This window comes from Nycticebus coucang, chromosome 5 (genome assembly GCF_027406575.1).
Source record: "Nycticebus coucang isolate mNycCou1 chromosome 5, mNycCou1.pri, whole genome shotgun sequence".
NCBI lineage: Eukaryota > Metazoa > Chordata > Mammalia > Primates > Lorisidae > Nycticebus > Nycticebus coucang.
In genome coordinates this window covers 48132341-48159501 of record NC_069784.1, presented here as the reverse complement: position 1 = coordinate 48159501, position 27161 = coordinate 48132341, and the positions used below count along the sequence as shown (strand labels likewise).

Below are 27161 nucleotides of genomic sequence, written 5' to 3'. Positions count from 1 at the left end.
ACTGCACAGATAGAAGGAGAAGGACCCTACCCCGGTTCCTGGCACAACACATTTCAAACAGACTGATAAAGCCAGCCTGGCAGAGAAAAAAAAAAATAGAGCTGCCTCCTGTTATCACTTTGCAACAATAAGCACCATATCCTTTATCCCAACAAAAACCTCAAACCTCTAACCTTCAGAGCTGGCACTTCTTTCTTTCATGCCATGCCTTTCCTCCCTTACAAAATAAAATTAACTTTTCTTTAAAACCTATCCTAATCTTTGTGTCAAGAATTCTTTCTCAACCTGTGCTATGAACAAAGCTTCACTGACTGAGAATCGTAACATCACACTCAAATTAACATTTCAGCTTCACCTAGTTGATATCACTAAAGCACCTAAAGAACTACAGATGGAATGAATTAAGCTCTCAGTAGATGACATTTTAAAGTAATTGTTTGATGATGCTAAGAAAAATCAAATTGAAACATGGAAAGATGCAGCAGAATATCCATGCCTTTACCAACATACCTAAAAAATGTTGTCTTGTTTTCAAACACTTATTGCTGAGAATCTACATTCTCCTACCTAACCCAAATCAAGACTCCCTTAAGGTCACAAATGATGGATACCCACGTAGAGGATCAACTGAAACTGTGAACCTCCATGTTGTAACTAAATATTCAAATGTTTTCCAACAAAAAGCAGAGACGGCAGTCATTTTAAAAGGTAAGGTAATTTTAAAATTAACAAATAGTTTTTGTTTTGTGAAATATTAAATACAGAGTACTTAGATTTTTATAAAATAACGTACATTTTTACGTGTACAAGGTCTGATATTTAAGTTGGCAAACTCATACTAGCAGAAGTGCTACATAACTCATTATCACTATGGTTACCTTCAAAGAACTCCCCTTTGGAAGCTATGCACTAGTCCAGCACCTAGTCCACCTTTCAAAGCAACTTGGGAACTCCTTTTTTGGATTGAACATCAAAGCTGTCGTCATAATACCCTTGGTGTCTTAAATGTCATCACAATGTCTTCTTTTCAATATTTCCTTTATCTTTGGGTAAAGAAAAAAAGTCATTGAGGGTCAGATCAGGTAAGTAGGGAGGGTGTTCCAACACAGTTATTTGTTTACTGGCTAAAAACTCCCTCACAGTACCTTGAGCACTGGTGCAGTGTCACGATACAAGATCCACGAACTGTTGGTAAAGATTTACAATTAAGATTTTCATGTTTCTTAACTTGAAACAAGAGTTTCAATGTTTACTTGGTCTGCTATACTTCTCAGTCAGCCTACCATTTTGACACACAATTTGAGATATTTTTGCAATATTTTCATTAGTTTTGTTCATCACTGGCCACCCTAACCACTCTTCATCAGTGACACTTCCTCTCCTCTTAGGAAGATGTTCAATCCGCTTATATACTGCCATTTTCTTTCACGGTATCCCCATAAACTTGGACTACTATGTCCCTGATACCACCTCCACTCTTGACAAGTTCAACAGAAATTTAACGTTTGTTTGTCGCTCTAATTCAAGTGCTGAGATTCTCATGATGGCACACAAAAACACACAACAATTATGAAAGCAGCTAAGCAAGACACTGCTCCATGATGACATGAGCACAACAAGGCCCTGAAATCTCACTGAGTTTGTACAGTGCTGCCAAACAAAGGGCACACAGTGGCAAGTTCACGAACTTAATTGTCAGACTTCGTATCTAAGTGAAGTTTCTTAAATGTTGCCTTACTTGATTACAGTTAAATGAATGCGGCCTTCCAACATGAAAATGGCTAGGGTTTGATGTCGTCACATTAGATTGTCTCCAAGGTAATGAAGTTGTCTTCATTATCACTACACTTTTAGGGCTACACACGAACATCTGGTTTTGCCCATTTGTGTTGCGTGTGTGCATGAAGTAACTCTTCTTAGCCTACTTTTCTATTGGGGTGATCATTTTTTCTTATCATATTAGGGAGGTCTTTATGTAGGAAGGATATGAAAACTGCGTATCAAATATATTTGCTAAGTCTGTAACTTGTTAATTGTTACAAAATGGAGAAGGTTAACATTTATATACAGTATTAACTGACTCCTTTGTCTTTATGGTTTCTGCTTTATGTGACATGCTTAGCAAAGGCTTTCTTGATCATATATTCAACAATTGTTTTGTATTTTTATGACTTCTTTATACTTAAATAGTTATATCATACAGAATATATCCTCGCATATAACACAAGGCAGGAACTGAACATAATTTTAGTATATTGTTATACCATTCTAATTATCCTAACATTTCCAAACCTTAATACAATTCCAAGGGGTAGTCACCCTTATCTACAATAAGAAAAGTCAACAATTGTTGTTGTTGTTGTGATTGCCTTTGGAGGTCTTCTTCATAAAAATTGTAGAATTCTTATAGCTTCATGTCTTAGGTTTGAGTTTGTTATCCATCATGAACTAATTTTTATGAGTAATGAGAGGTGCAGATCCTGTTTCATTCTTCTGCATGTGGTTATCCAACTTTTTAAACGCCACTTATTCTTTTACCCAGAGAACAGAAGCTGTTCAAAAGAATATAGACTAGTGGCAAATAAACCTAGGAAAATAGTCTCAACATATCCAATCACCATGGAAATGAGAATCAAAACCATAATGGGAGGGGAGCAACAAGATGGCAGACTGAAGCCAGCTTTCCACAGAGGCTCCCGTCCAGAAGGAAAGTTAAGGGACAAAAATTTAGTAAGTATCCTGGTGGATTTGAGCTGCACCAAGAGAGAAGGTTGAAGAATGCACATCAACACCGCTGAGGCAAGCTGTGATCACAAGGACGCAAACAAAAGGTACAAAATCCATCACCAAGCGGACGGGAGTCCCCCTCCCCCATGAGACCGGCTCAAGAGCCCCACAAACAAACGGGCAGAAATTAAAGGCCCTCCCACTACACTCCACAGGAGAGACCTTCCAAAAACTGGACCTACCTCCCCTACTAGGGTGCCATGGCGTTCTCCTGCCAGGCATAAAACTGTACAAAACTTTAAATATCCTTTACTGGCAACCCTGAACTCCCAACACTCCCCACCCACTCACACTGAGGTCTGGAGGCCTGTCCCCCAGGAGTTCGGATTCTTGGGTGATTTATCAAGGGGAGTGGACACTCCCCGAGCTGCAACTGGTCAGCACTGACTCTGAGGCACGCGAGTGAGGAGAGGGCACCCGGATAAGGGGGAGTCACGCCTCGGCGGCACTTCCCTGCGGTGCGGTGCAGCAGCCCTCCCTGGGCAATACGGCCAGGCATAAAACTGAGTGAAATTCTTAGCTTCCCCGCTGAGCTCCCAGCACTCCCCCCCACTCTCACTCGAGGTCTGGGGGCCTGTACCCCAGGAGTTCGGATCCTTGGGTGATTTCTCAAGGGGACTACACAGTGCCCGAGCTGCGATTGGTCAGCGCTAACTCTGAGACACGCAAGCGAGGAGAGGGCACTTCCCTGCGGAGCGGTGCAGCAGCCCTCCTTGGGCAACAATACGGCCAGACATAAAACTGAGTAAAACTGTAGCTTCCCCGTTTCCAGCGCTGAACTCCCAGCACTCCCCCCAACTCTCACTGGGGGGTCTGGGGGCCTGACCCCCAGGAGTCTGGATTCTTGGGAGATCTCTCGAGGAGTGTGGACAGAGCATAAACTGCGGCTGGTCAGTGCTGACTCTGGGGCGCGAGAAAGAGGAGAAAAGGGTCGGCTGGGTGCCCACACCAGAGCAGCAATTCCTGGAGGCAGATCAACAGCCGTTTTTCTTTAACAGCAAAAAGGCTCACTTCTGGATATTCTGAAGCCACACCCCCTGTCTCCCAGGGGGAGGCCACCAGTGAGCAAAGGATTTACCTGACACTGCTCACAAACCCGGGAAACTTCCAGGGCAGGGCCGACTCAGACTGGTAATCGGAAACAAACCTCCAGCAGCAAAGACGTTTGAACTCAGAACAGCCTGTCTTCTGCAGGTGATTTTAGTAGAAACAGAGACAGAATCCCACAAATTTGTCTGTTCTGTTCTGTTAGCAACTTCAATCAGGGACGGGGCTAAGCCTGAGTGAACACCTCCCCCCCCACCCCAACTGCATCAAGCACTCAAAGATGATGTCAGGCCCCATCTCTTCCTGCTAGATAGAGGCAGAATACAGGGGCCTGGCAGATTTCCTTGCGATTCAGGCACGTGCAAACCCCTGGAGTATCTGTTCACTATAGGCAACTGGGTTAGCCATCTACAGAGATACCACTGACTGGGTCCGACAGAGGAGCAAAGTGGGGAAGGAGACATCAACCTTCCCAGACTGATCTATTTGCTAGGTGGCTCCTCCTGACTACACGCAGCACTGGAGGAAACCATATCAGAGTAGTGACCAGACCCCGGTGATCCAGTTCCTAGAGACCTCTTGAACTCTCCCACCCGAGACAGGTGCCAATTGAGACAATCAATTTGGACCTTTTGAACTGAACTAAAAGACTGAGGACTTTTCAGGCGGTGCCCTGGGTATGCGGTTGAAGGAAGGATTGATTTTCCTTTTCCAATAGGTGCCAGAGGTGGGCGGGAAGGGTGACTTAATTGCTGGTTTTCCACACAGCTGAGACTTCAAGCCAGAGTAAATGTTACAATAGGCTCGAACAGAAACCAGGTGAAAACAAGACAGAACAACTTCGCCCCACCACACAAGTCAGGGCCCCAGTTGCTCAGGCCACAACACTGTACGGGCCCTTGAGAAAGCCCCAGAGGAAAAATCAAAGGGAGTAAAATAACCATGGGGCGGAATCAGCGGAAAATCTCTGGTGAATAACCAGAATAGATCAACCCCGCCAAGAAAAGATATGGCAGATATAATTGAAGATCCCATTCATAAACAACTGGCTGACATGTCAGAAATCGAATTCAGAATTTGGATTGCAGACAAGATTAATAAAATGGAATTAGGAATTCGAGGAGAAATTCAAAAGTTGTCTCAAGAATTTAACAAATTTAAAGACAAAACCACCAAAGACTTAGACACACTGAAGCAAGAATTTACAGCCCTCAAAGATATGAAAAATACAGTAGAATCCCTCAGCAACAGAATGGAGCAAGCAGAAGAAAGGATTTCTGACATTGAGGATAAAGTCTTCGAACGCTCCCAATCTCTCAAAGAGGAAAAGAAATGGACAGCAAAAACGGATAACTCTCTCAGAGAACTCTGGGATAATTCGAAGAAGATCAATATACGAATAACTAGAATTTCTGAGAATGATGAAGTGGCCTCGATGGGCACAGAGGCCCTTCTGCATGAAATTATGAAAGAAAATTTTCCAGACATGCCTAGAGAATCTGAAATTCAGATAGCAGACAGCTTCAGAACCCCAGCACGATTCAACCCCAATAAGTCATTCCCCAGGCATATCATAATTAGCTTCACTAAAGTTAATATGAAGGAGAACATTCTCAAAGCAGCCCGGCGAAAGAAAACCATTACGTACAAAGGAAAGAATATTAGAATAACTGCAGATCTCTCTGCTGAAACTTTTCAAGCCAGAAGAGGGTGGTAATCGACTTTTAATCGACTAAAGCAAAATAACTTTCAACCCAGGATCTTGTATCCAGCTAAACTGAGTTTCACCTATGATGGAGAAATTAAATACTTCAATGACATTCCTATGTTGAAAAACTTTGCCAAAAGTAAACCAGCTCTTCAGGATATTCTCAGACCTATCCTCCACAAAGACCAACCCAATCCTATAAGACAAAAGTAAACTCACTCAGAAACTTCGGATCAAACTCCAACTTCCACACTGGCAAAAGGATTAAAAATGTCTACCGGACCTTTGAAAAACTCAATACCCAAAATTCCACCAGACTTATCAATACTGTCCATTAATGTCAACGGCTTAAACTGTCCTCTAAAGAGGCATAGGTTAGGTGACTGGATACAAAAACTCAAGCCAGATATTTGTTGCATACAAGAGTCACATCTTAACTTAAAAGACAAATACAGACTCAGGGTGAAAGGATGGTCATCCATATTTCAGGCAAATGGTAATCAGAAAAAGCAGGTATTGCAATTTTATTTGCAGATACAATGGGCTTTAAACCAATAAAAGTAAGGAAGGACAAGAATGGTCACTTCATATTTGTTAAGGGTAATACTCAATATGACGAGATCTCAATTATTAGTATCTATGCACCCAACCAGAATGCACCTCAATTTATAAGAGAAACTCTAACAGACATGAGCAACTTGATTTCCTCCAGCTCCATAATAGTCGGAGATTTCAACACTCCTTTGGCAGTGTTGGATCAATCCTCCACCAAGAAGCTGAGCAAAGAAATCTTAGATTTAAACCTAACCATCCAATATTTAGATTTAGCAGACATCTAGAGAACATTTCATCCCAACAAAACTAAATACACATACTTCTCATCAGCCCACAGAACTTACACCAAAATTGACCACATTTTAGGTCACAAGTCTAACCTCAGTAAATTGAAAGGAATAGAAATTATTCCTTGCATCTTCTCGGACCATCATAGAATAAAAGTTGAGCTGAGTAACAACAGGAATCTGCGTACTCATACAAAAACATGGAAGTTAAATAACCTTATGCTGAATGATAGCTGGGTCAGAGATGAGATTAAGAAAGAAATTGCCAACTTTTTGGAACAAAACGACAATGAAGACACGAACTATCAGAACCTCTGGGACACCGCAAAGGCAGTTCTAAGAGGGAAATTTATAGCACTGCAAGCCTTCCTCAGGATAACAGAAAGAGAGGAAGTTAACAACTTAATGGGACATCTCAAGCAACTGGAAAAGGAAGAACATTCCAACCCCAAACCCAGTAGAAGAAAAGAAATAACCAAAATTAGAGCAGAAGTAAATGACATTGAAAACAAAAGAATAATACAACACATCAATAAATCAAAAAGCTGGTTATTTGAAAAGGTCAATAAAATAGATAAACCTCTGGCCAATCTAATCAGGAAAAAAAGAGTAAAATCTCTAATCTCACCAATTAGAAACAACAAAGACGAAATAACAACACACTCGCCAGAAATCCAAAAAATCCTTAATGAATATTACAAGAAACTTTATTCTCAGAAAAATGAAAATCAGAAGGAAATTGACCAATACTTGGAAGCACGTCACCTTCCAAGTCTCAGCCAGAATCAAGTGGAAATACTGAACAGGCCCATATCAACTTCGAAAATAGCATCAACCATATGAAATCTCCCTAAAAACAAAAGCCCGGGACCAGATGGTCTCACGTCAGAATTCTACCAAACCTTTAAAGGGGAATTAGTACCTATATTACTCAACCTGTTCGAAAAGGTAGAAAAAGAAGGAAGACTACCCAACACATTCTATGAAGCAAACATCACCCTGATCCCCAAATCAGGAAAAGACCCAACAAGAAAAGAAAATTATAGACCAATATCACTAATGAATATAGATGCAAAAATATTCAACAAGATCCTAACAAACAGAATCCAGCAACACAACAAACAAATTACACATCATGACCAAGTCGGTTTTATCCCAGGGTCTCAAGGCTGGTTCAATATACGTAAATCTATAAATGTAATTCAGCATATAAACAAATTAAAAAACAAAGACCATATGATTCTCTCAATTGATGCAGAAAAAGCTTTTGATAATATCCAGCATCCCTTCATGATCAGAACACTCAAGAAAATTGGTCTAGAAGGGATTTTTCTTAAACTGATAGAGGCCATCTATAGCAAACCCACAGCCAATACCATATTGAATGGAGTAAAATTGGATTCATTTCCACTCAGATCAGGAACCAGACAAGGCTGCCCATTGTCTCCATTGCTTTTTAACATTGTAATGGAAGTTTTAGCCACCACAATTAGGGAAGAAAAGGTGATCAAGGGTATCCACATAGGGTCAGAAGAGATCAAACTTTCGCTCTTGGCAGATGATAAGATTGTGTACCTGGAAAACACTAGGGACTCTACTACAAAACTCCTAGAAGTGCTCAAGGAATACAGCAGGGTCTCAGGTTACAAAATTAACATCCATAAATAGGTAGCCTTTATATGCAGCAACAATAGTCAAGTTGAAAAAGCAGTTAAAGGGCGGCGCCTGTGGCTCAGTCGGGCGCAGGACCCATATACCTAGGGTGGCGGGTTCGAACCTGGCCCAAGCCAAACTGCAACAAAAAAAATAGCTGGGAGTTGTGGCGGGCGCCTGTAGTCCTGGCTACTCGGGAGGCTGAGGCAAGACAATCGCTTAGGCCCAGGAGTTAGAGGTTCCTGTGAGCTGTCTGATGCCATGGCACTCTACCAAGGGCCATAAGGTGAAACTCTGTCTCTACAAAAATACATAAATAAATAAATAAAAGAAAAAGCACTTAAGGACACTATCCCATTCACAGTAGTGCCAAAAAAGATGAAATATTGGAGGCGGAGCAAGATAGCAGCCGAGTAACAGCTTCCTTGCATCTGGGCACTGTGAGTCTGGGGAGACAGAACTCCAGGCATCTCTGGCTGCTGGGATCTGCCTATTATCAACCCTGAGAGGATACAGGGAGTCAGCGAGCGACTTCTGGACCCCAACAGGAGGACTAAAACAGTGGAAAACCGGCAAGTGGTCGCGTGTGTTCAATCCATCTAAACCCGCCCGCAACTTCCACAGGAACGAGAACTTGAAGAGCAAGAGGAAGTGAAAGGAAAATTAGGGCAAGGAAACAGATAAAAGAAATCACTCATGAGGAAGAATCAGCAGAAAACTCCAGGCAACATGAAGAACAAGTCAGAACAACCCTGCCAAGGGACCAAGAGGTAGCTACTGCAGATGATACCACCTATGAAGATATGTTAGGAATGAAAGAAAGGGAATTTAGAATACACATGTTGAAAACAATGAAAGAAATGATGGAAACAATGAAGGAAACTGCTAATAAAGTGGAAAATAACCAAAAGGAAATCCAAAAACAGAATCAAATAAGAGATGAACGATATGAAGAATATAAAAAGGATATAGCAGACCTGAAGGAACTGAAACAGTCAATTAGGGAACTTAAAGATGCAATGGAAAGTATCAGCAACAGGTTAGACCATGCAAAAGAAAGAATTTCAGAGGTAGAAGACAAAGTTCTTGAGATAACTCAGACAGTAAAAGAGGCGGAAAAGAAGAGAGAGAAAGCAGAACGTTCGCTGTCAGAATTATGGGACTTTATGAAGCATTCCAACATACGAGTTATAGGAATTCCAGAAGGGGAAGAAGAATGCCCCAGAGGAATGGAAGCCATACTAGGGAATGTTATAAATGAAAATTGAAACATTCTGACACACTGCTTTCAGAGGGCTATCAGACCCCAGGTCGCCTCAACTCTAACCGAGCTTCTCCAAGACACATTGTGATGAACCTGTCCAAAGTCAAGACAAAAGAAAAGATTCTGCAAGCTGCCAGGAGTAAGCGCCAGTTGATCTACAGGGGCAAATCCATCAGAGTGACGGCAGACTTCTCTAATGAAACTTTTCAAGCAAGAAGACAATGGTCATCTACCTTTAATCTACTTAAACGAACAATTTGCAGCCCAGAATTCTGTACCCTGCTAAGCTAAGCTTCAAAATTGAGGGAGAAATCAAATCATTTACGGATATACAAACATTCAGGAAATTCACCACAGCAAGACCAGCTCTACAGGAAATACTTCAACCTGTTCTGCACACTGACCACCACAATGGATCGGCAGCAAAGTAAGAACTCAGAAATTAAAGGACAGAACCTAACCTCCACACTGATGGAAAAGATAAAACTAAGAAATGGACTCTCACAAAATACGATGAATAGAATACTACCACACTTATCAATTATCTCAATAAATGTTAGTGCTTGAATTCCCCACTGAAGAGACATAGATTGGTTGACTGGATTAAAAAACACAAGCCATCCATTTGCTGTCTGCAAGAAACACACCTGGCTTCAAAAGACAAATTAAAGCTCCGAGTCAAGGGTTGGAAGACAATTTTTCAGGCAAATGGAATTCAGAAGAAAAGAGGAGTTGCAATCTTATTTTCAGATACATGTGGATTTAAACCAATTAAGTCAAAAAAGACGAAGATGGTCACTTTATATTGGTCAAGGGAAAAATACAACAAGAAGACATTTCTTTTTTTTTTTTTTTTATTGTTGGGGATTCATTGAGGGTACAATAAGCCAGGTTACACTGATTGCAATTGTTAGGTAAAGTCCCTCTTGCAATCATGTCTTGCCCCCATAAAGTGTGACACACACTAAGGCCCCACCCACCTCCCTCCATCCCTCTTTCTGCTTCCCCCACCATAACCTTAATTGTCATTAATTGTCCTCATATCAAGATTGAGTAAATAGGATTCATACCTCTCCATTCTTGTGATGCTTTCCTAAGAATAATGACTTCCACTTCGATCCAGGTTAATACGAACGATGTAAAGTCTCCATTTGCTTTAATGCCTGAATAGTATTCCATGCTATACATATACCACAGCTTGTTAATCCATTCCTGAGTTGGTGGGCACTTAGGCTGTTTCCACATTTTGGCGATTGTAAATTGAGCTACAATAAACAGTCTAGTACAAGTGTCCTTATGATAAAAGGAATTTTTTCCTTCTGGGTAGATGCCCAGTAATGGGACTGCAGGATCGAATGGGAGGTCTAGGTTGAGTGCTTTGAGGTTTCTCCATACTTCCTTCCAGAAAGGTTGTACTAGTTTGCAGTCCCACCAGCAGTGTAAAAGTGTTCCCTTCTCTCCACATCCACGCCAGCATCTGCAGTTTTGAGATTTTCTGATGTGGGCCATTCTCACTGGACTTAGATGATATCTCAGGGTTGTTTTGATTTGCATTTCTCTAATATATAGAGATGATGAACATTTTTTCATGTGTTTGTTAGCCATTCATCTTTCCTCTTTAGAGAAAGTTCTATTCATGTCTCTTGCCCATTGATATATGGGATTGTTGGCTTTTTTCATGTGGATTAACTTGAGTTCTCTATAGATCCTAGTTATCAAGCTTTTGTCTGATTGAAAATATGCAAATATCCTTTCCCATTGTGTAGGTTGTCTCTTTGCTTTGGTTATTGTGTCCTTAGCTGTACAGAAGCTTTTCAGTCTAATGAAGTCCCATTTGTTTATTTTTGTTGTTGTTGCAATTGCCATGGCAGTCTTCTTCATGAAGTCTTTCCCCAGGCCAATATCTTCCAGTGTTTTTCCTATGCTCTCTTGGAGGATTTTTATTGTTTCATGCCTTAAATTTAAGTCCTTTATCCATCTGAATCAATTTTTGTGAGTGGGGAAAGGTGTGGGTCCAGTTTCAGTCTTTTACATGTAGACATCCAGTTCTCCCAACACCATTTATTGAATAGGGAGTCTTTCCCCCAAGGTATGTTTTTGTTTGGTTTATCGAACATTAGGTGGTTATAAGATGTTAGTTTCATTTCTTGGTGTTCAATTCGATTCCAAGTGTCTATGTCTCTGTTTTTGTGCCAGTACCATGCTGTCTTGACCACTATGGCTTTGTAGTACAGACTAAAATCTGGTATGCTGATGCCCCCAGCTTTATTTTTGTTACAGAGAACTGCCTTAGCTATACAGGGTTTCTTCCGGTTCCATACAAAACGCAGAATCATTTTTTCCAAATCTTGAAAGTACGATGTAGGTACTTTGATAGGAATGGCATTGAATAGGTAGATTGCTTTGGTAAGTACAGACATTTTAACAATGTTGATTCTTCCCAGCGATGAGCATGGTATGTTCTTCCATTTGTTAATATCCTCTGCGATTTCCTTTCTGAGGATTTCATAGTTTTCTTTATAGAGGTCCTTCACCTCTTTCGTTAGGTATATTCCTAGGTATTTCATTTTCTTTGAAACTATGGTGAAGGGAGTTGTGTCCTTAATTAGCTTCGCATGTTGACTGTTATTGGTATACACAAAGGCTACTGACTGTGGACATTGATTTTATATCCTGTTATTGGTATACACAAAGGCTACTGACTGTGGACATTGATTTTATATCCTGAAACATTACTGTATTTTTTGATGACTTCTAGGAGTCTTGTGGTTGAGTCTCTGGGGTTTTCTAAGTATAAGACCATGTCATCAGCAAAGAGGGAGAGTTTGACCTCCTCTGCTCCCATTTGGATTCCCTTTATTTCCTTGTCTTGCCTAATTGTATTGGCTAGAACTTCCAGCACTATGTTGAATAGTAAGGGTGACAGAGGACAACCTTGTCTGGTTCCAGTTCTAAGAGGAAAAGCTTTCAGTTTTACTCCGTTCAGTAAAATATTGGCTGTGGGTTTGTCATAGATAGCTTCAATCAGTTTTAGAAATGTGCCACCTATGCCTATACTCTTCAGTGTTCTAATTAGAAAAGGATGCTGGATTTTATCAAATGCTTTTTCTCCATCTATTGAGAGGATCATGTGATCTTTATTTCTGCCTGTTAATATGGTGTATAACGTTTATGGACTTGCGTATGTTAAACCAGCCTTGCATCCCTGGGATGAAGCCTACTTGATCATGATGAATGACTTTTTTGATGATAAGCTGTAATCTATTGGCTAGGATTTTATTGAGAATTTTCCCATCTATATTCATGAGTGAGACTGGTCTGATTGGTCTCCTTTTTGTTTGGGTCTTTTCCTGGTTTTGGTATCAGGGTGATGTTTGCTTCATAGAATGTGTTGGGGAAGATTCCTTCTTCCTCAGTTTTAGGGAATAATTTCTGCAGTACAGGAATAAGCTCTTCCTTGAAGGTTTGATAGAATTCCGGAGTGAAGCCATCTGGACCAGGGCATTTTTTAGTTGGAAGCTTTTTTATTGTTTCTTTGATCTCAGTGCTTGAAATTAGTCTGTTCAGGAGGTCCATTTCTTCCTGGCTAACTCTAGGGAGAGGGTGTGATTCCAAATATTGATCCATTTCCTTCACATTGTCAAATTTCTGGGCATAGAGTTAATGGTAGTATTCAGAGATGATCTCTGGCATCTCTGTGGGATCAGTTGTTATTTCCCCTTTATCGTTTCTGATTGAGGTTACTAGAGATTTTACTTTTCTATTTCTAGTGAGTCTGGACAATGGTTTATCTACTTTATTTTTTAAAAAAAAAAACTCCTTGTTTCATTGATTTTCTGAATGATTCTTTTGTTTTCAATTTAATTGATCTCTGATTTGATTTTGGATATTTCTTTTCTTCTACTGAGTTTACGCTTCGATTGTTCTTCTTTTTCCAATTCCATAAGATCTCTTGTGAGATTGTTGATGCGCTCCCTTTCTGTTTTTCGAATGTAGGCATCTAAAGCGATGAATTTTCCTCTCAAAACTGCATTGCAGTATCCCAAAGGTTTTGGTAGCTTGTGTCTTCATTGTTGTTATGCTCAAGGAAGTTAATGATTTCCTGTTTTATTTCTTCTTGCACCCATCTGTTATTCAACAGAAGATTGTTTAATTTCCATACCTTTGGGTGGGGTTGAGCATTTTTGTGAGAGTTGAGTTCCCCCTTTAGTGCCTTATGGTCTGAGAAAATACAAGGTAAAATTTCAATTCTTTTGATTCTATTGATATTTGTTTTGTGTCCCAGGATATGATCAATTTTGGAGAATGTTCCATGGGGTGATGAGAAGAATGTATATTCTTTACCTTTGGGATGGAGTGTTCTATATGCGTCTATCAAGCATAGTTGTTCTAGGGTCCCATTTACATCTCTTATATCTTTGTTTAATTTCTGCTTAGAGGATCTGACCAGCTCTGTAAGAGGTGTGTTAAAGTCCCCTGTTATGATGGTATTATGAGATATCATATTGCTCAGACTGAGTAAGGTCTGCTGCAAGAATCTGGGAGCATTTAAATTGGGTGCATAAATATTTAGAATTGAAATGTCTTGTTGTTGTAGTTTTCCCTTGACCAATATAAAGTGACCATCTTTGTCATTTTTGACTTTAGTTGCTTTAAATCCACATGTATCTGAAAATAAGATTGCAACTCCTCTTTTCTTCTGAATTCCATTTGCCTGAAAAATTGTCTTCCAACCCTTGACTCAGAGCTTTAATTTGTCTTTTGAAGCCAGGTGTGTTTCTTGCAGACAGCAAATGGAAGGCTTGTGTTTTTTAATCCAGTCAGCCAATCTATGTCTCTTCAGTGAGGAATTCAAGCCACTAACATTTATAGAGATAACTGATAAGTGTGGTAGTATTCTATTCGTCTTATTTTGTGAGAGTCCATTTCTTAGTTTTATCTTTTGCATCACTGTGGAGGTTAGCTTCTGTCCTTTAATTTCTGAGTTCTTACTTTGCTGCTGATCCATTGTGGTGGTCAGTGTGCAGAACAGGTTGAAGTATTTCCTGTAGAGCTGGTCTTGTTGTGGCGAATTTCCTTAATGTTTGTATATCCATAAATGATTTGATTTCTCCGTCAATTTTGAAGCTTAGCTTAGCAGGGTACAGAATTCTGGGCTGGAAATTGTTCTGTTTAAGTAGATTAAAGGTAGATGACCATTGTCTTCTTGCTTGCAAAGTTTCATTAGAGAAGTCTGTGGTCACTCTGACGGATTTGCCACTGTAGGTCAACTGGCGCTTACTCCTGGCAGCTTGCAGAATCTTTTCTTTGGTCTTGACTTTGGACAGGTTCATCGCAATGTGTCTTGAAGAAGCTCGGTTAGTGTTGAGGTGACCTGCGGTCCGATAGCCCTCTGAAAGCAGTGTGTCAGAATCTTTGGTGATATTTGGGAAATTTTCTTTTATAATATTCTCTAGTATGGCTTCCATTCCTCTGGGGCATTCTTCTTCCCCTTCTGGAATTCCTATAACTCGTATGTTGGAATGCTTCATAAAGTCCCATAATTCTGACAGTGAACGTTCTGCTTTCTCTCTCTTCTTTTCCGCCTCTTTTACTGTCTGAGTTATCTCAAGAACTTTGTCTTCTACCTCTGAGATTCTTTCTTTTGCATGGTCTAACCTGTTGCTGATACATTCCATTGCATCTTTAAGTTCCCTAATTGACTGTTTCAGTTCCTTCAGGTCTGCTATATCCTTTTTATATTCTTCATATCATTCATCTCTTATTTGATTCTGTTTTTGGATTTCCTTTTGGTTATTTTCCACTTTATTAGCAGGTTCCTTCGTTGTTTCCATCATTTCTTTCATTGTTTTCAACATGTGTATTCTAAATTCCCTTTCTGTCATTCCTAACATTTCTTTACAGGTGGAATGATCTGCAGTAGCTACCTCATGGTCCCTTGGTGGGGTTGTTCTAGACTGGTTCTTCATGTTGCCTGGAGTTTTCTGCTGATTTTTCCTCATGAGTGTTTTCTTTTACCTGTTTCCTTGCCCTAATTTTCCTTTCACTTCCTCTTGCTCTTTAAGTTCTCGTGCCTGTGGACTAAGGGTTACAGGACCAGAAGGGTGAGAAGGTTGAAGAGCAGAAAAGGGATGAAAGAAAGGAGGACCGAGTGATAAGAGAAAAAGAAAGATAGAGAAAGGAGAGGGGGTGGGTAAAAGGAATATTGACAAAAAGAAGAGAGGCACAGAAAGAGGGAGACAGGGCAATATAGGTGTACAGTAGGGTACTTTGACACAACCTTAAAAAACCCCAACTTCTGGGGGTGCCCAGTTGGGTGGTTCCCTTGAGGTCAGCGGCTCTTTGCTAACCTGAGCAGACACAGTACCCCACCTCCACCAAGTAGAGAGGAAAGACAAAAATGCTATAAATCAAACCAAAACAAGCAAACATAAAACTTTATGGGGATAAAATTGGGTGAAAAAACAAATGATAGCGGTAGAAACACTAGCAAAAATGAAGTTCTAGTTATTAAAAAAGGCAGCAATAGGAATTTATAATTAAACTAGAAAAATTGAGAAAGAAAAAGGTATCTGTATGGAAAAGATTGAAATTAAAAAACAAAAGAACATCAACAACGTCAAAATAAACAAACAAACAAAAAAAAAGAAAAAAATACACAACCAAAAACAAAGCAGTTTATATATGTTATTGAATATTGTCTGGGCAACACGTGGTCTTCTGGGGTATGACATGTTAATCACAGTTCTGATACGACTGGAGCCTGCTGATTTCTCAAACCCCAGCAGGTAGACACCCTAAATCTCTCTTCAGCCCACTTAAAAGGCATTTTGAACTTGTAAACTTGCTGAGCAGAAGCTTTCCCAGCTTTCTCGCTGGAATCACTGCTGAAGTGGCTATCCACTTACCCAGTGTGCGAAAACCGGTCTCACTCTGCCCCTGAGGGTTAGGGCTACAAGGCGGCTCAGACCCCACCCTTAGGCTACTTGGTTGCTGGGTTACCAGCTCCCACCCGTTTCTAGCTCTGCGACCCTGAGGGCGGAGCTTGGCGGGGCAGATCACTGACAATGGTTCCGTGTGACCCACCGCCAAACACTATTAGCTCCGTCTGGCTCAGCGGCTCAGACTGGGGCCCTAGACAACGGCCAAAGTTCTCCGCACTCCCGCTCAGGCTCTCCCCAAGGCAGTTCAGCTGAGTGTCAAGTCCAAAGACACCAAAACAGTTCACAGGTAAGGCCTTTCTGGTTTGCAGTCTCGCTGCTACTGAACTTACAGTTGTGGGCGCGTTTAGACGGATTGAACACACGCGACCACTTGCCGGTTTTCCACTGTTTTAGTCCTCCTTTTGGGATCCAGAAGTCTCTCGCTGACTCCCTGTATCCTCATAGGAGTGATGATAGGCAGTTCCCACAAGCCAGAGATGCCTGGAGACCTATCTCCCCAGACTCACGGTGCCCAGATGCAAGGAAGCTGTTACTCGGCTGCAATCTTGCTCCGCCTCTCCCAACAAGAAGACATTTCAATTCTAAATATTTATGCACCCAAGTGAAATGCTCCCAGATTCCTGAAACAAACCTTACTCAGTCTGAGCAATATGATATCTGATAATACCATAATAACAGTGGACCTTAACACTCCTCTTACAGAGCTGGAGAGATCCTCTAAACAGAAATTAAACAAGGATATAAGAAATTTAAATGAGACCCTAGAACAACTGTGCTTGATAGACGCATATAGAACACTCCATCCCAAAGATAAAGAATATACGTTCTTCTCATCACCCCATGGAACATTCTCAAAAATTGATCATATCCTGGGACACAAAACAAATATCAACAGAATCAAAAGAATTGAAATTTTACCTTGTATCTTCTCAGACCACAAGGCACCAAAGGTGGAACTCAACTGTAACAAAAATGCTCGACCCCACCCAAAGGCATGGAAATTAAACAATCTTCTGTTGAATAACAGATGGGTACAGGAAGAAATGAAACAGGAAATCATTAACTTCCTTGAGCATAACAACAATGAAGACACAAGCTACCAAAACCTTTGGGATACTGCAAAAGCAGTTTTGAGAGGAAAATTCATCGCTTTAGATGCCTACATTCGAAAAACAGAAAGAGAGCAGATCAACAATCTCACAAGAGATCTTATGGAATTGGAAAAAGAAGAACAATCTAAGCCTAAACTCAGTAGAAGAGAAGAAATATCCAAAATCAAATCAGAGATCAATGAAATTGAAAACAAAAGAATCATTCAGAAAATCAATGAAACAAGGAGTTGGTTTTTTGAAAAAATAAATAAAATAGATAAACCATTGGCCAGACTAACGAGGAATAGAACAGTAAAATCTCTAGTAACCTCAATCAGAAATGATAAAGGGGAAATAACAACTGATCCCACAGAGATACAACAGATCATCTCTGAATACTACCAGAAACTCTATGCCCAGAAATTTGACAATATGAAAGAAATGGATCAATATTTGGAATCACACCCTCTCCCTAGACTCAGCCAGGAAGAAATAGACCTCCTGAACACACCAATTTCAAGCACTGAGATCAAAGAAACAATAAAAAAGCTTCCAATCAAAAAATGCCCTGCTCCAGATGGCGTCACTCCAGAATTCTATCAAACCTTCAAGGAAGAGCTTATTCCCGTACTGCAGAAATTATTCCAAAAAATTGAGGAAGAAGGAATCTTCCCCAACACATTCTATGAAGCAAACATCACCCTGATACCAAAACCAGGAAAAGACCCAAACAAAAAGGAGAATTTCAGACCAATCTCACTCATGAATATAGATGGAAAAATTCTCAACAAAATCCTAGCCAATTGATTACAGCTTATCATCAAAAAAGTCACTCATCATGATCTAGTAGGCTTCATCCCAGGGATGCAAGGCTGGTTTAACATACGCAAGTCTATAAACGTTATCCACCATATTAACCGAGGCAAAAATAAAGATCACATGACCCTCTCAATAGATGCAGAAAAAGCATTTGATAAAATCCAGCATCCTTTTCTAATTAGAACACTGAAGAGTATAGGCATAGGTGGCACATTTCTAAAACTGATTGAAGCTCTCTATGACAAACCCACAGCCAATATTTTACTGAATGGAGTAAAACTCAAAGCTTTTCCTCTTAGAACTGGAACCAGACAAGGTTGTCCTCTGTCACCTTTACTATTCAACATAGTGCTGGAAGTTCTAGCCAATACAATTAGGCAAGACAAGGAAATAAAGGGAATCCAAATGGGAGCAGAGGAAGTCAAACTCTCCCTCTTTGCTGACGACATGATCTTATACTTAGAGAACCCCAAAGACTCAACCACAAGACTCCTAGAAGTCATCAAAAAATACAGTAATGTTTCAGGATATAAAATCAATGTCCACAAGTCAGTAGCCTTTGTGTACACCAACAACAGTCAAGATTAGAAGCTAATTAAGGACACAGCTCCGTTCACCATAGTTTCAAAGAAAATGAAATACCTAGGAATATACCTAACGAAGGAGGTGAAGGACCTCTATAAAGAAAACTATGAAATCCTCAGAAAGGAAATAGCAGAGGATATTAACAAATGGAAGAACATACCATGCTCATGGATGGGAAGAATCAACATTGTTAAAATGTCTATATTTCCCAAAGCAATCTACCTATTCAATGCCATTCCTATCAAAATACCAGCATCGTACTTTCAAGATTTGGAAAAAATGATTCTGCGTTTTGTATGGAACCGGAAAAAACCCCGTAGAGCTAAGGCAGTTCTCTGTAACAAAAATAAAGCTGGGGGCATCAGCATACCAGATTTTAGTCCGTACTACAAAACCATAGTGCTCAAGACAGCATGGTACTGGCACAAAAACAGACATAGACACTTGGAATTGAATTGAAACCAAGAAATGAAACTAACATTTTACAACCACCTAATCTTTGATAAACCAAACAAGAACATACCTTGGGGGAAAGACTCCCTATTCAATAAATGGTGTTGGGAGAACTGGATGTCTACATGTAAAAGACTGAAACTGGACCCACACCTTTCCCCACTCACAAAAATTGATTCAAGATGGATAAAGGACTTAAATTTAAGGCATGAAACAATAAAAATCCTCCAAGAAAGCATAGGAAAAACACTGGAAGATATTGGCCTGGGGAAAGACTTCATGAAGAAGACTGCCATGGCAATTGCAACAACAACAAAAATAAACAAATGGGACCTCATTAAACTGAAAAGCTTCTGTACAGCTAAGGAGAAAATAACCAAAGCAAAGAGACAACCTACACAATGGGAAAGGATATTTGCATATTTTCAATCAGACAAAAGCTTAATAACTAGGATCTATAGAGCACTCAAATTAATCTACAGGAAAAAAAGCCAACAATCCCATATATCAATGGGCAAGAGACATGAATAGTACTTTCTCTAAAGACGACAGATGAATGGCTAACAAACACATGAAAAAATGTTCATCATCTCTCTATATTAGAGAAATGGAAATCAAAACAACCCTGAGATATCATCTAACCCCAGTGAGAATGGCCCACATCACAAAAATCTCAAAACTGCAGATGCTGGCGTGGATGTGGAGAGAAGGGAACACTTTTACACTGCTGGTGGGACTGCAAACTAGTACAACCTTTCTGGAAGGAAGTATGGAGAAACCTCAAAGCACTCAAGCTAGACCTCCCATTTGTTCCTGCAATCCCATTACTGGGCATCTATCCAGAAGGAAAAAAATCCTTTTATCATAAGGACACTTGTACTAGACTGTTTATTGCAGCTCAATTTACAATCGCCAAAATGTGGAAACAGTCTTAATGCCCACCAACTCAGGAATGGATTAACAAGCTGTGGTATATGTATACCATGGAATACTATTCAGCCATTAAAAAAAATGGAGACTTTACATCCTTCGTATTAACCTGGATGGACGTCGAAGACATTATTCTTAGTAAAGCATTACAAGAGTGGAGAAACATGAATCCTATGTACTCAATTTTGATATGAGGACAATTAATGACAATTACGGTTATGGGGGGGAAACAGAAAGAGGGAAGGAGGGAGGTGGGTGGGGCCTCGGTGTGTGTCACACTATATGGGGGCAAGACATGATTGCAAGAGGGACTTTACCTAACAATTGCAATCAGTGTAACCTGGCTTATAGTACCCTCAATGAATCTCCAACAGTAAAAAAAAAAAAAAAAGAAAAAGAAGATGAAATATTTGGGAATTTACCTAACAAAAGACGTGAAAGATCTCTATAAAGAGAACTATGAAACCCTCAGAAAAGAAATAGCTGAAAATGTTAACAAATGGAAAAACATACCATGCTGATGGCTCGGAAGAATCAACATTATCAAAATGTCCATACTACCCAAAGCAATATATAATTTCAATGCAATCCCTATTAAAGCTCCGCTGTCATACTTTAAAGATCTTGAAAAAACAATACTTCGTTTTATATGGAATCAGAAAAAACCTCGAATAGCCAAGACATTACTCAGAAATAAAAACAAAACAGGAGGAATCACACTACCAGACCTCAGACTTTACTGTAAATCGATAGTGATCAAAACAGCATGGTATTGGCACAAAAACAGAGAAGTAGATATTTGGAACAGAATAGAGAACCAAGAGATGAATCCAGCTACTTACCGTTATTTGATCTTTGACAAGCCAATTAAAAACATTCAGTGGGGAAAAGATTCCCTATTTAACAAATGGTGCTGGGTGAACTGGCTGGCAACCTGAAGAAGACTGAAATTGGACCCACACCTTTCACCATTAACTAAGATAGACTCTCACTGGATTAAAGATTTAAACTTAAGACATGAAACTATAAAAATACTAGAGGAGAGTGCAGGGAAAACCCTTGAAGAAATCGGTGTGGGCGAGTATTTTATGGGGAGGACCCCCGGCCAATTGAAGCAGCTTCAAAAGTACACTACTGGGACTTCATCAAACTAAAAAGCTTCTGCACAGCCAAGAACACAGTAAGTAAAGCAAGCAAACAGCCCTCAGAATGGGAGAAGACATTTGCAGGTTATGTCTCCGACAAAGGTTTAATAACCAGAATCCACAGAGAACTCAAACGCATCAGCAAGAAAAAAACAAGGGATCCCATCACAGGCTGGGCAAGGGATTTGAAGAGAAACTTCTCTGAAGAAGACAGGTGTGCGGCCTTCAGACATATGAAAAAATGCTCATCATCTTTAATCATCAGAGAAATTCAAATCAAAACTACTTTGAGATATCATCTAACTCCAGTGAGACTAGCCTATATCACAAAATCTCAAGACCAGAGATGTTGGCGTGGATGTGGAGAAAAGGGAACACTTCTGCACTGCTGGTGGGAATGCCAATTAATACATTCCTTTTGGAAAGATATATGGAGAACATTCAGAGATCTAAAAATAGATCTGCCATTCACTCCTGTAATTCCTCTGCTGGGCATATACCCAGAAGACAAAAAAATCACAATGTAACAAAGATATTTGTACCAGAATGTTTATTGCAGCCCAATTCATAATTGCTAAGTCATGGAAAAAGCCCAAGTGCCCATCGATCCATGAATGGATTAATAAATTATGGTATATGTACGCCATGGAATATTATGCTGCCTTAAAGAAAGATGGAGACTTTACCTCTTTCATGTTTACATGGATGGAGCTGGAACATCTTCTTAGTAAAGTATCTCAAGAATGGAAGAAAAAGTACCCAATGTACACAGCCCTACTATGAAACTAATTTGGGGCTTTCACATGAAAGCTATAACCCAGTTACAATGTAAGAATAGGCGGAAGGGGGAAAGGGAGGAGAGGGAGGGGGGAGGTGGGTAAAGGGAAGGGGATTGGTGGGATTACACCTGGGGTGCATCTTACAGGGGTATTTGCGAAACTTGGTAAATGTAGAATGTAAATGTCTTGGCACAGTAATTGAGATAATGCCAGGAAGGCTATGTTAACCATTGTGATGAATATGTGTCAAATGGTCTATGAAGCGAGTGTATGATGCCCCATGATCATATCAATGTACACAGCTATGATTTAATAAATAAATAAATAAAAAACATAATGAGATATTACCTAACTCCAGTGACAATCTCACTCATCAAAAAATCCCAAAACAACAGATACCGGAATGGATATGGAGAGAAAGGAACACTTACACAGTGCTAATGGGACTTCAAACTAGTACAACCTATGTAGAAAATAGTATGGAGATACCTCAAAGAGCTAAAACTAAAGCTACCATTTCATCCAGCAATCCCACTACTACAGGGGATTTACCCAAAGGAAAAAAAGGTAATTTTTTTTTCTTTTTTTTTTTTAGAGACAGAGTCTCACTTTTATCACCCTCAGTAGAGTGCCATGGCATCACAGTTCACAGCAACATTCAACTCCCAGACTTAGGCGATTCTCTTGCTATAGTCCTGAGTAGCTGGGACTATAGGTGCCCACCACAATGCCCAGCTATTTTGTTGTTGCAGTTTGGCTGGAGCCAGGTTCAAACCCACCACCCTCAGTATATGGGGCTGATGCCCTACCTACTGAGCCACAGGCACTGCCCAAAAAAAGGTAATTTTTATAAAAAGTCACATGCACTCAGATGTTTACAGCAGCAAAATTCACAATCACAAACATGTAGAATCAACCCACATGCCCATCAGTACACAAGTGCATTAATTAAATGTGGTATATATATATATACCGTGGAGTACTCAGTCATTAAAAATAAAAAAATGGTGAACTTATACCTTCTGGAACTGGAGAGCGTTCTTCTTAGTAAAGTATCATAAGAATAGAAAAAGCACCACCACAGGTGCCCACTACTAAACTGGAACCAATCATTCAAACACTTACTGGGTACACATGGAAGTAAAACTCAGAGGAAACGAGGCAGGTGGAAGGGGAGTGGAGGAGACGGGTGGATTCACACCAAATGGGTAAAACACACACTATCTGTGGGACAGATACACTTAGAAGTTTGTCTCAAACTCTATAAAAGCAATTCATGTAACCAAACACTTGTATCCATATAATATTCCAAAAAAAAAAAAAACAAACCAAAAAAAAGCCCACCTGAAAAAAACCCTGAAAGGGTCAAAGTAAAAATCTGTCTCCCATACTTAGGACACCATTCTTATGAAAAGTCCAGAATAGGGGAATCTAGAAAGATGGAAAGCAAGTTACTGATCGCCTGGAGCTCAGAAGAGTGGGGCTGTGAGCACATTTGGCAGGGGATGACAGTTAAAGAGCTAACTTTTGAGGTAATTAAAACGTTCTAAAATTGGTTAATTATAGTATGCAATGATAGCACATATCTGTAAATATGTTAAAAGCCATATTGAATTGTGCACTTTGGGTGAATAATGTCCTATATGAATTATAAAGCTCTTTAAAAGAAGATGCATCTTTAGTTTTAGAAATACAGCTCTCTGAATTGTTTTCTCAGAAAGTATCATTTGCACTCCATCTAGGCATTGGATCTTGTATTTTCTTCAAAGCAAAAAGAAAAATGAGCTACTTGTAAAGAATTTCAGGAAAGAGAAAAAGTAAGAAAAGTCAACAGACTGAGATCCTATTTCAGACCCATGAAAAGCACTACATTAATCAATCCACTTCCCTTTCATAAAATAATGGATAATTTCCAGGAAAGGAGCATAAAAGACAGTTTCACAGCAAATGTTTTCCCTACGCTTCATACTCACACCAGCACATTTTCTCACTGGCAGATTCAGCAATGATTGTTACTTTTGTCTCTTATTTATGACTCTATTATGATTTTACTAGTCTCAAAAATAACCCAATTGTGTTTTATTAGGAGCAAAACTGCAACTTCCATTATTTGTTCTTATTTTCCTACCTTTTAGAAGAGAATAGCATTGATGAACCCATATCTACTAAAATTCTGTAAGTTCCATATTTTCATATGAACATTTGTTATTTTTAAAAATCAGTTCCTTCAAAGATAAATTCTAAATGTCTAATAAGAAAAATTACTCCTTCCCCAAACAAGATACTTTCCCCTCAGGCAGAAAGAATCAATTATACCCCCGTTTCCCATACAATTGGTACTTTCCCCTTCTATATACAACATTTATCACATTTTATTACAACTACTTCTAAGTATGTCTGCCTATCCACTAACCTATAGGCTCCCTGAAATCAGGCCAAGCTCTATGTGTTCTTTTCCCATCTCATCCTAATCCAAGAACTTGGCATAGAACCTGATAAATAATGGATGACATGATACCTTCTTCTAAAATGAATGACTAGACATTTTGTGTCCATGAGCAACCGTTCTCCATTAGTCGTTTAATATGCTCATTTGTCTTTTATACGCCTATAAATACCTCTCCTAAGCAGTGTTCTTGAAGATAAATGTTAAAGTATAATCCTTCAAACAGGCATACTATATTTTAGCAAAGTACTTAAATACATGAAATAAAATACTCTTCTGGACAGAATGTTTCCATGTTACGAGCAGGAAAACTAAAGTCTTAAGAGATGAGAAATGTGTCAAAGATAACAGCACTAGTAGATCACAGGGTTAAACACGAGCTGAGGATTTTTAATTCCACATAGTGTACTTTTCACTACATCAAGCATAGAATTTTCAGATAAACAGCCTTTAACAAAGCATCAGTGGTACTAGAAATACTTACACTGACCCCAGCGTCCTGTTCTTGGGTTCAAATAATTTGGATAAAGACCATTTGGACGATCCATTTTCTGAAGTAGTTTCCGAATGTGCATGACCTAAGCAAAAAAAAAAAAAAATCAAGAATTATTTTAAATAATTAAAAAATTAACAAAAATAAATGTCATCAAGGCTTGATAATCTAGGTTTTGTGCATTTTCCTCATGCTGAACCTACACTTACTCCCTACTTTTTTTTTTTGCTGCTATCAGGACCATTGTCAGACCTTTTTCTATAATGGTTAGAAAAACCTATTTTTCAAATGACTCATTATTTTTATAAGCTAGTATGTGATCATAACTTAAAAATCAAATAGTAAAAGCAATACAAAGAAATACCATTTCAAATCCTAACATTCTACTATCCAGAAATAGCCATCAGAAACTTCAGTGATAAATATCATTTCAGACATATTCAATATGTACATATTTCAAATATAAAAACAAATAATTTTACCAAAAGGAATTATAACATGACATTTGTATTTCAAAAAGTATTAAATTAATATAAATTCAGTAGATTAAAGTAAATAATGTAAAACAAATTGCTTAATTTTAAGTATGTTCCCACAATAGCTATCCCTAAGTTCCCAGAATTCAGTTCCTAAAAAATCTCCTTCAGGTTTGGGAGTTGCAGAAGGAGGTCATGAATACAGTAGAAGCTCCATAGCTGACCACCTCCTTCAGTTCACACAGACCAGACATATACCACATGTACATACTTATCAGTACAGTAGGCCTGGGTCCTTATGTTGACCACCTCTGTATTTTGACCAGTTTATTATAGTACCTTTGGTGGTCAACTTAGAGAGGTTCTACTGTATATTAAGAGGCTAGAGACTTTTCCAAGGATTTATTTTGATTCACCTCTAGATATAATTCCTAGATGATAGGTCCTCTGCTTTAGAAATAGCAATGTTAGGCTCAGCGCCTGTAGCTCAGCGGCTAGAGCGCCAGCCACATACACTGGAGCTGGCGGGTTTGAATCCAGCCCAACTCTGCCAAACAATAAATGACAACTGTAACAAAAATAGCCAGGTGTTGTGGCGGATGCCTGTAGACCTAGCTACTTGGGAGACTGAGGCAAGATAATCGCTTGAGCCCAAGAGTTTGAGGTTGTTGTGAGCTGTGACACCATGGCACTCTACCCAGGGCAACACAGTGAGACCCTGTCACAAAAAAAAGAAAGAAAGAAATACCAAGGTCAGATAACACTATTTTAACACATTTATTATCTTTTAAACCTCTTTATGCTTTTCATGTTTACTATGAATATACTTCTACTTTTATTCCATGTCAGTAATTCATTTTTAACTATGTACAGTCAATTCTTTCTTGTTTTTCATTTTAATACCTATAGAAATATACTATTTTAGATCTTAATTTGTTTCTTTAGCTCTACAATCTTTGTACCACTTTACTGTTTTGTGTTTGAGTTCTGATTTTATTGAATTCAATTTTTTTTAACTTAATTTTTATTAAATCATAACTGTATACATTTATGGGTTACAATGTAATGATTTGATATACAATGTGGAATGTTTAAAACAAACTAATTAACATAACCATCACCTCACTTATTTTTGTGATAAGACATTTATAATATACTCTTAGTTGTTTTGAAATGTACCCTTGCATTGTGTACATTAGGTAGGATCCTGCCAAATACTCTCCCTCCACTCACCCCCACCTTCTTTCTTTCTGGACTATCTTTGTGTTTTATCATTCCTATCTATATATAAGTGTATCTATGTTGGTTTCATAATAGTATTGAGTACATTGGATACTTTTTTTCCCATTCTTGAGATACTTTACTAAGAATAATGTGTTCAGGTCCATCCAGGTAAACACAAAAGAGGTGAAGTCTCCCTCCTTTTTATGGCTTCATAGTATTCCATGGTAGACATATACCATTTGTTTATCCATTCATGGGTTGATGGGCATTTGGGCTGCTTCCAACTTGGCTATTGTGAATTGGGCTGCAATAAATATTTTGGTGCAAATGTCTTTGTTGTAAAATGGTTTTTGTTCTTCTGGGTAGATAACTAGTAATGATATTGTGGGATCAAACGGTAGGTCAAATTTTAGTTCCTTGAGAATTCTCCACACTTCTTTCCAAAGGGGCTGCTTTACTTTGCAGTCCCAGCAGC

At 39.2% G+C, this 27161-nt stretch overlaps 1 protein-coding gene across 3 annotated transcripts in view; it reads right to left on the bottom strand.

The window, feature by feature from the left end:
- Nucleotides 1-27161, bottom strand: part of MAN1A2 (mannosidase alpha class 1A member 2) — a 228271-nt gene that overhangs the window by 71626 nt on the left and 129484 nt on the right. For all 3 annotated transcript variants that reach the window (XM_053590891.1, XM_053590893.1, XM_053590892.1), the window contains exon 8: nucleotides 24978-25071. In XM_053590891.1, the coding sequence (XP_053446866.1) occupies nucleotides 24978-25071 (94 nt within the window). The remainder of the gene's footprint in view (nucleotides 1-24977; nucleotides 25072-27161) is intronic.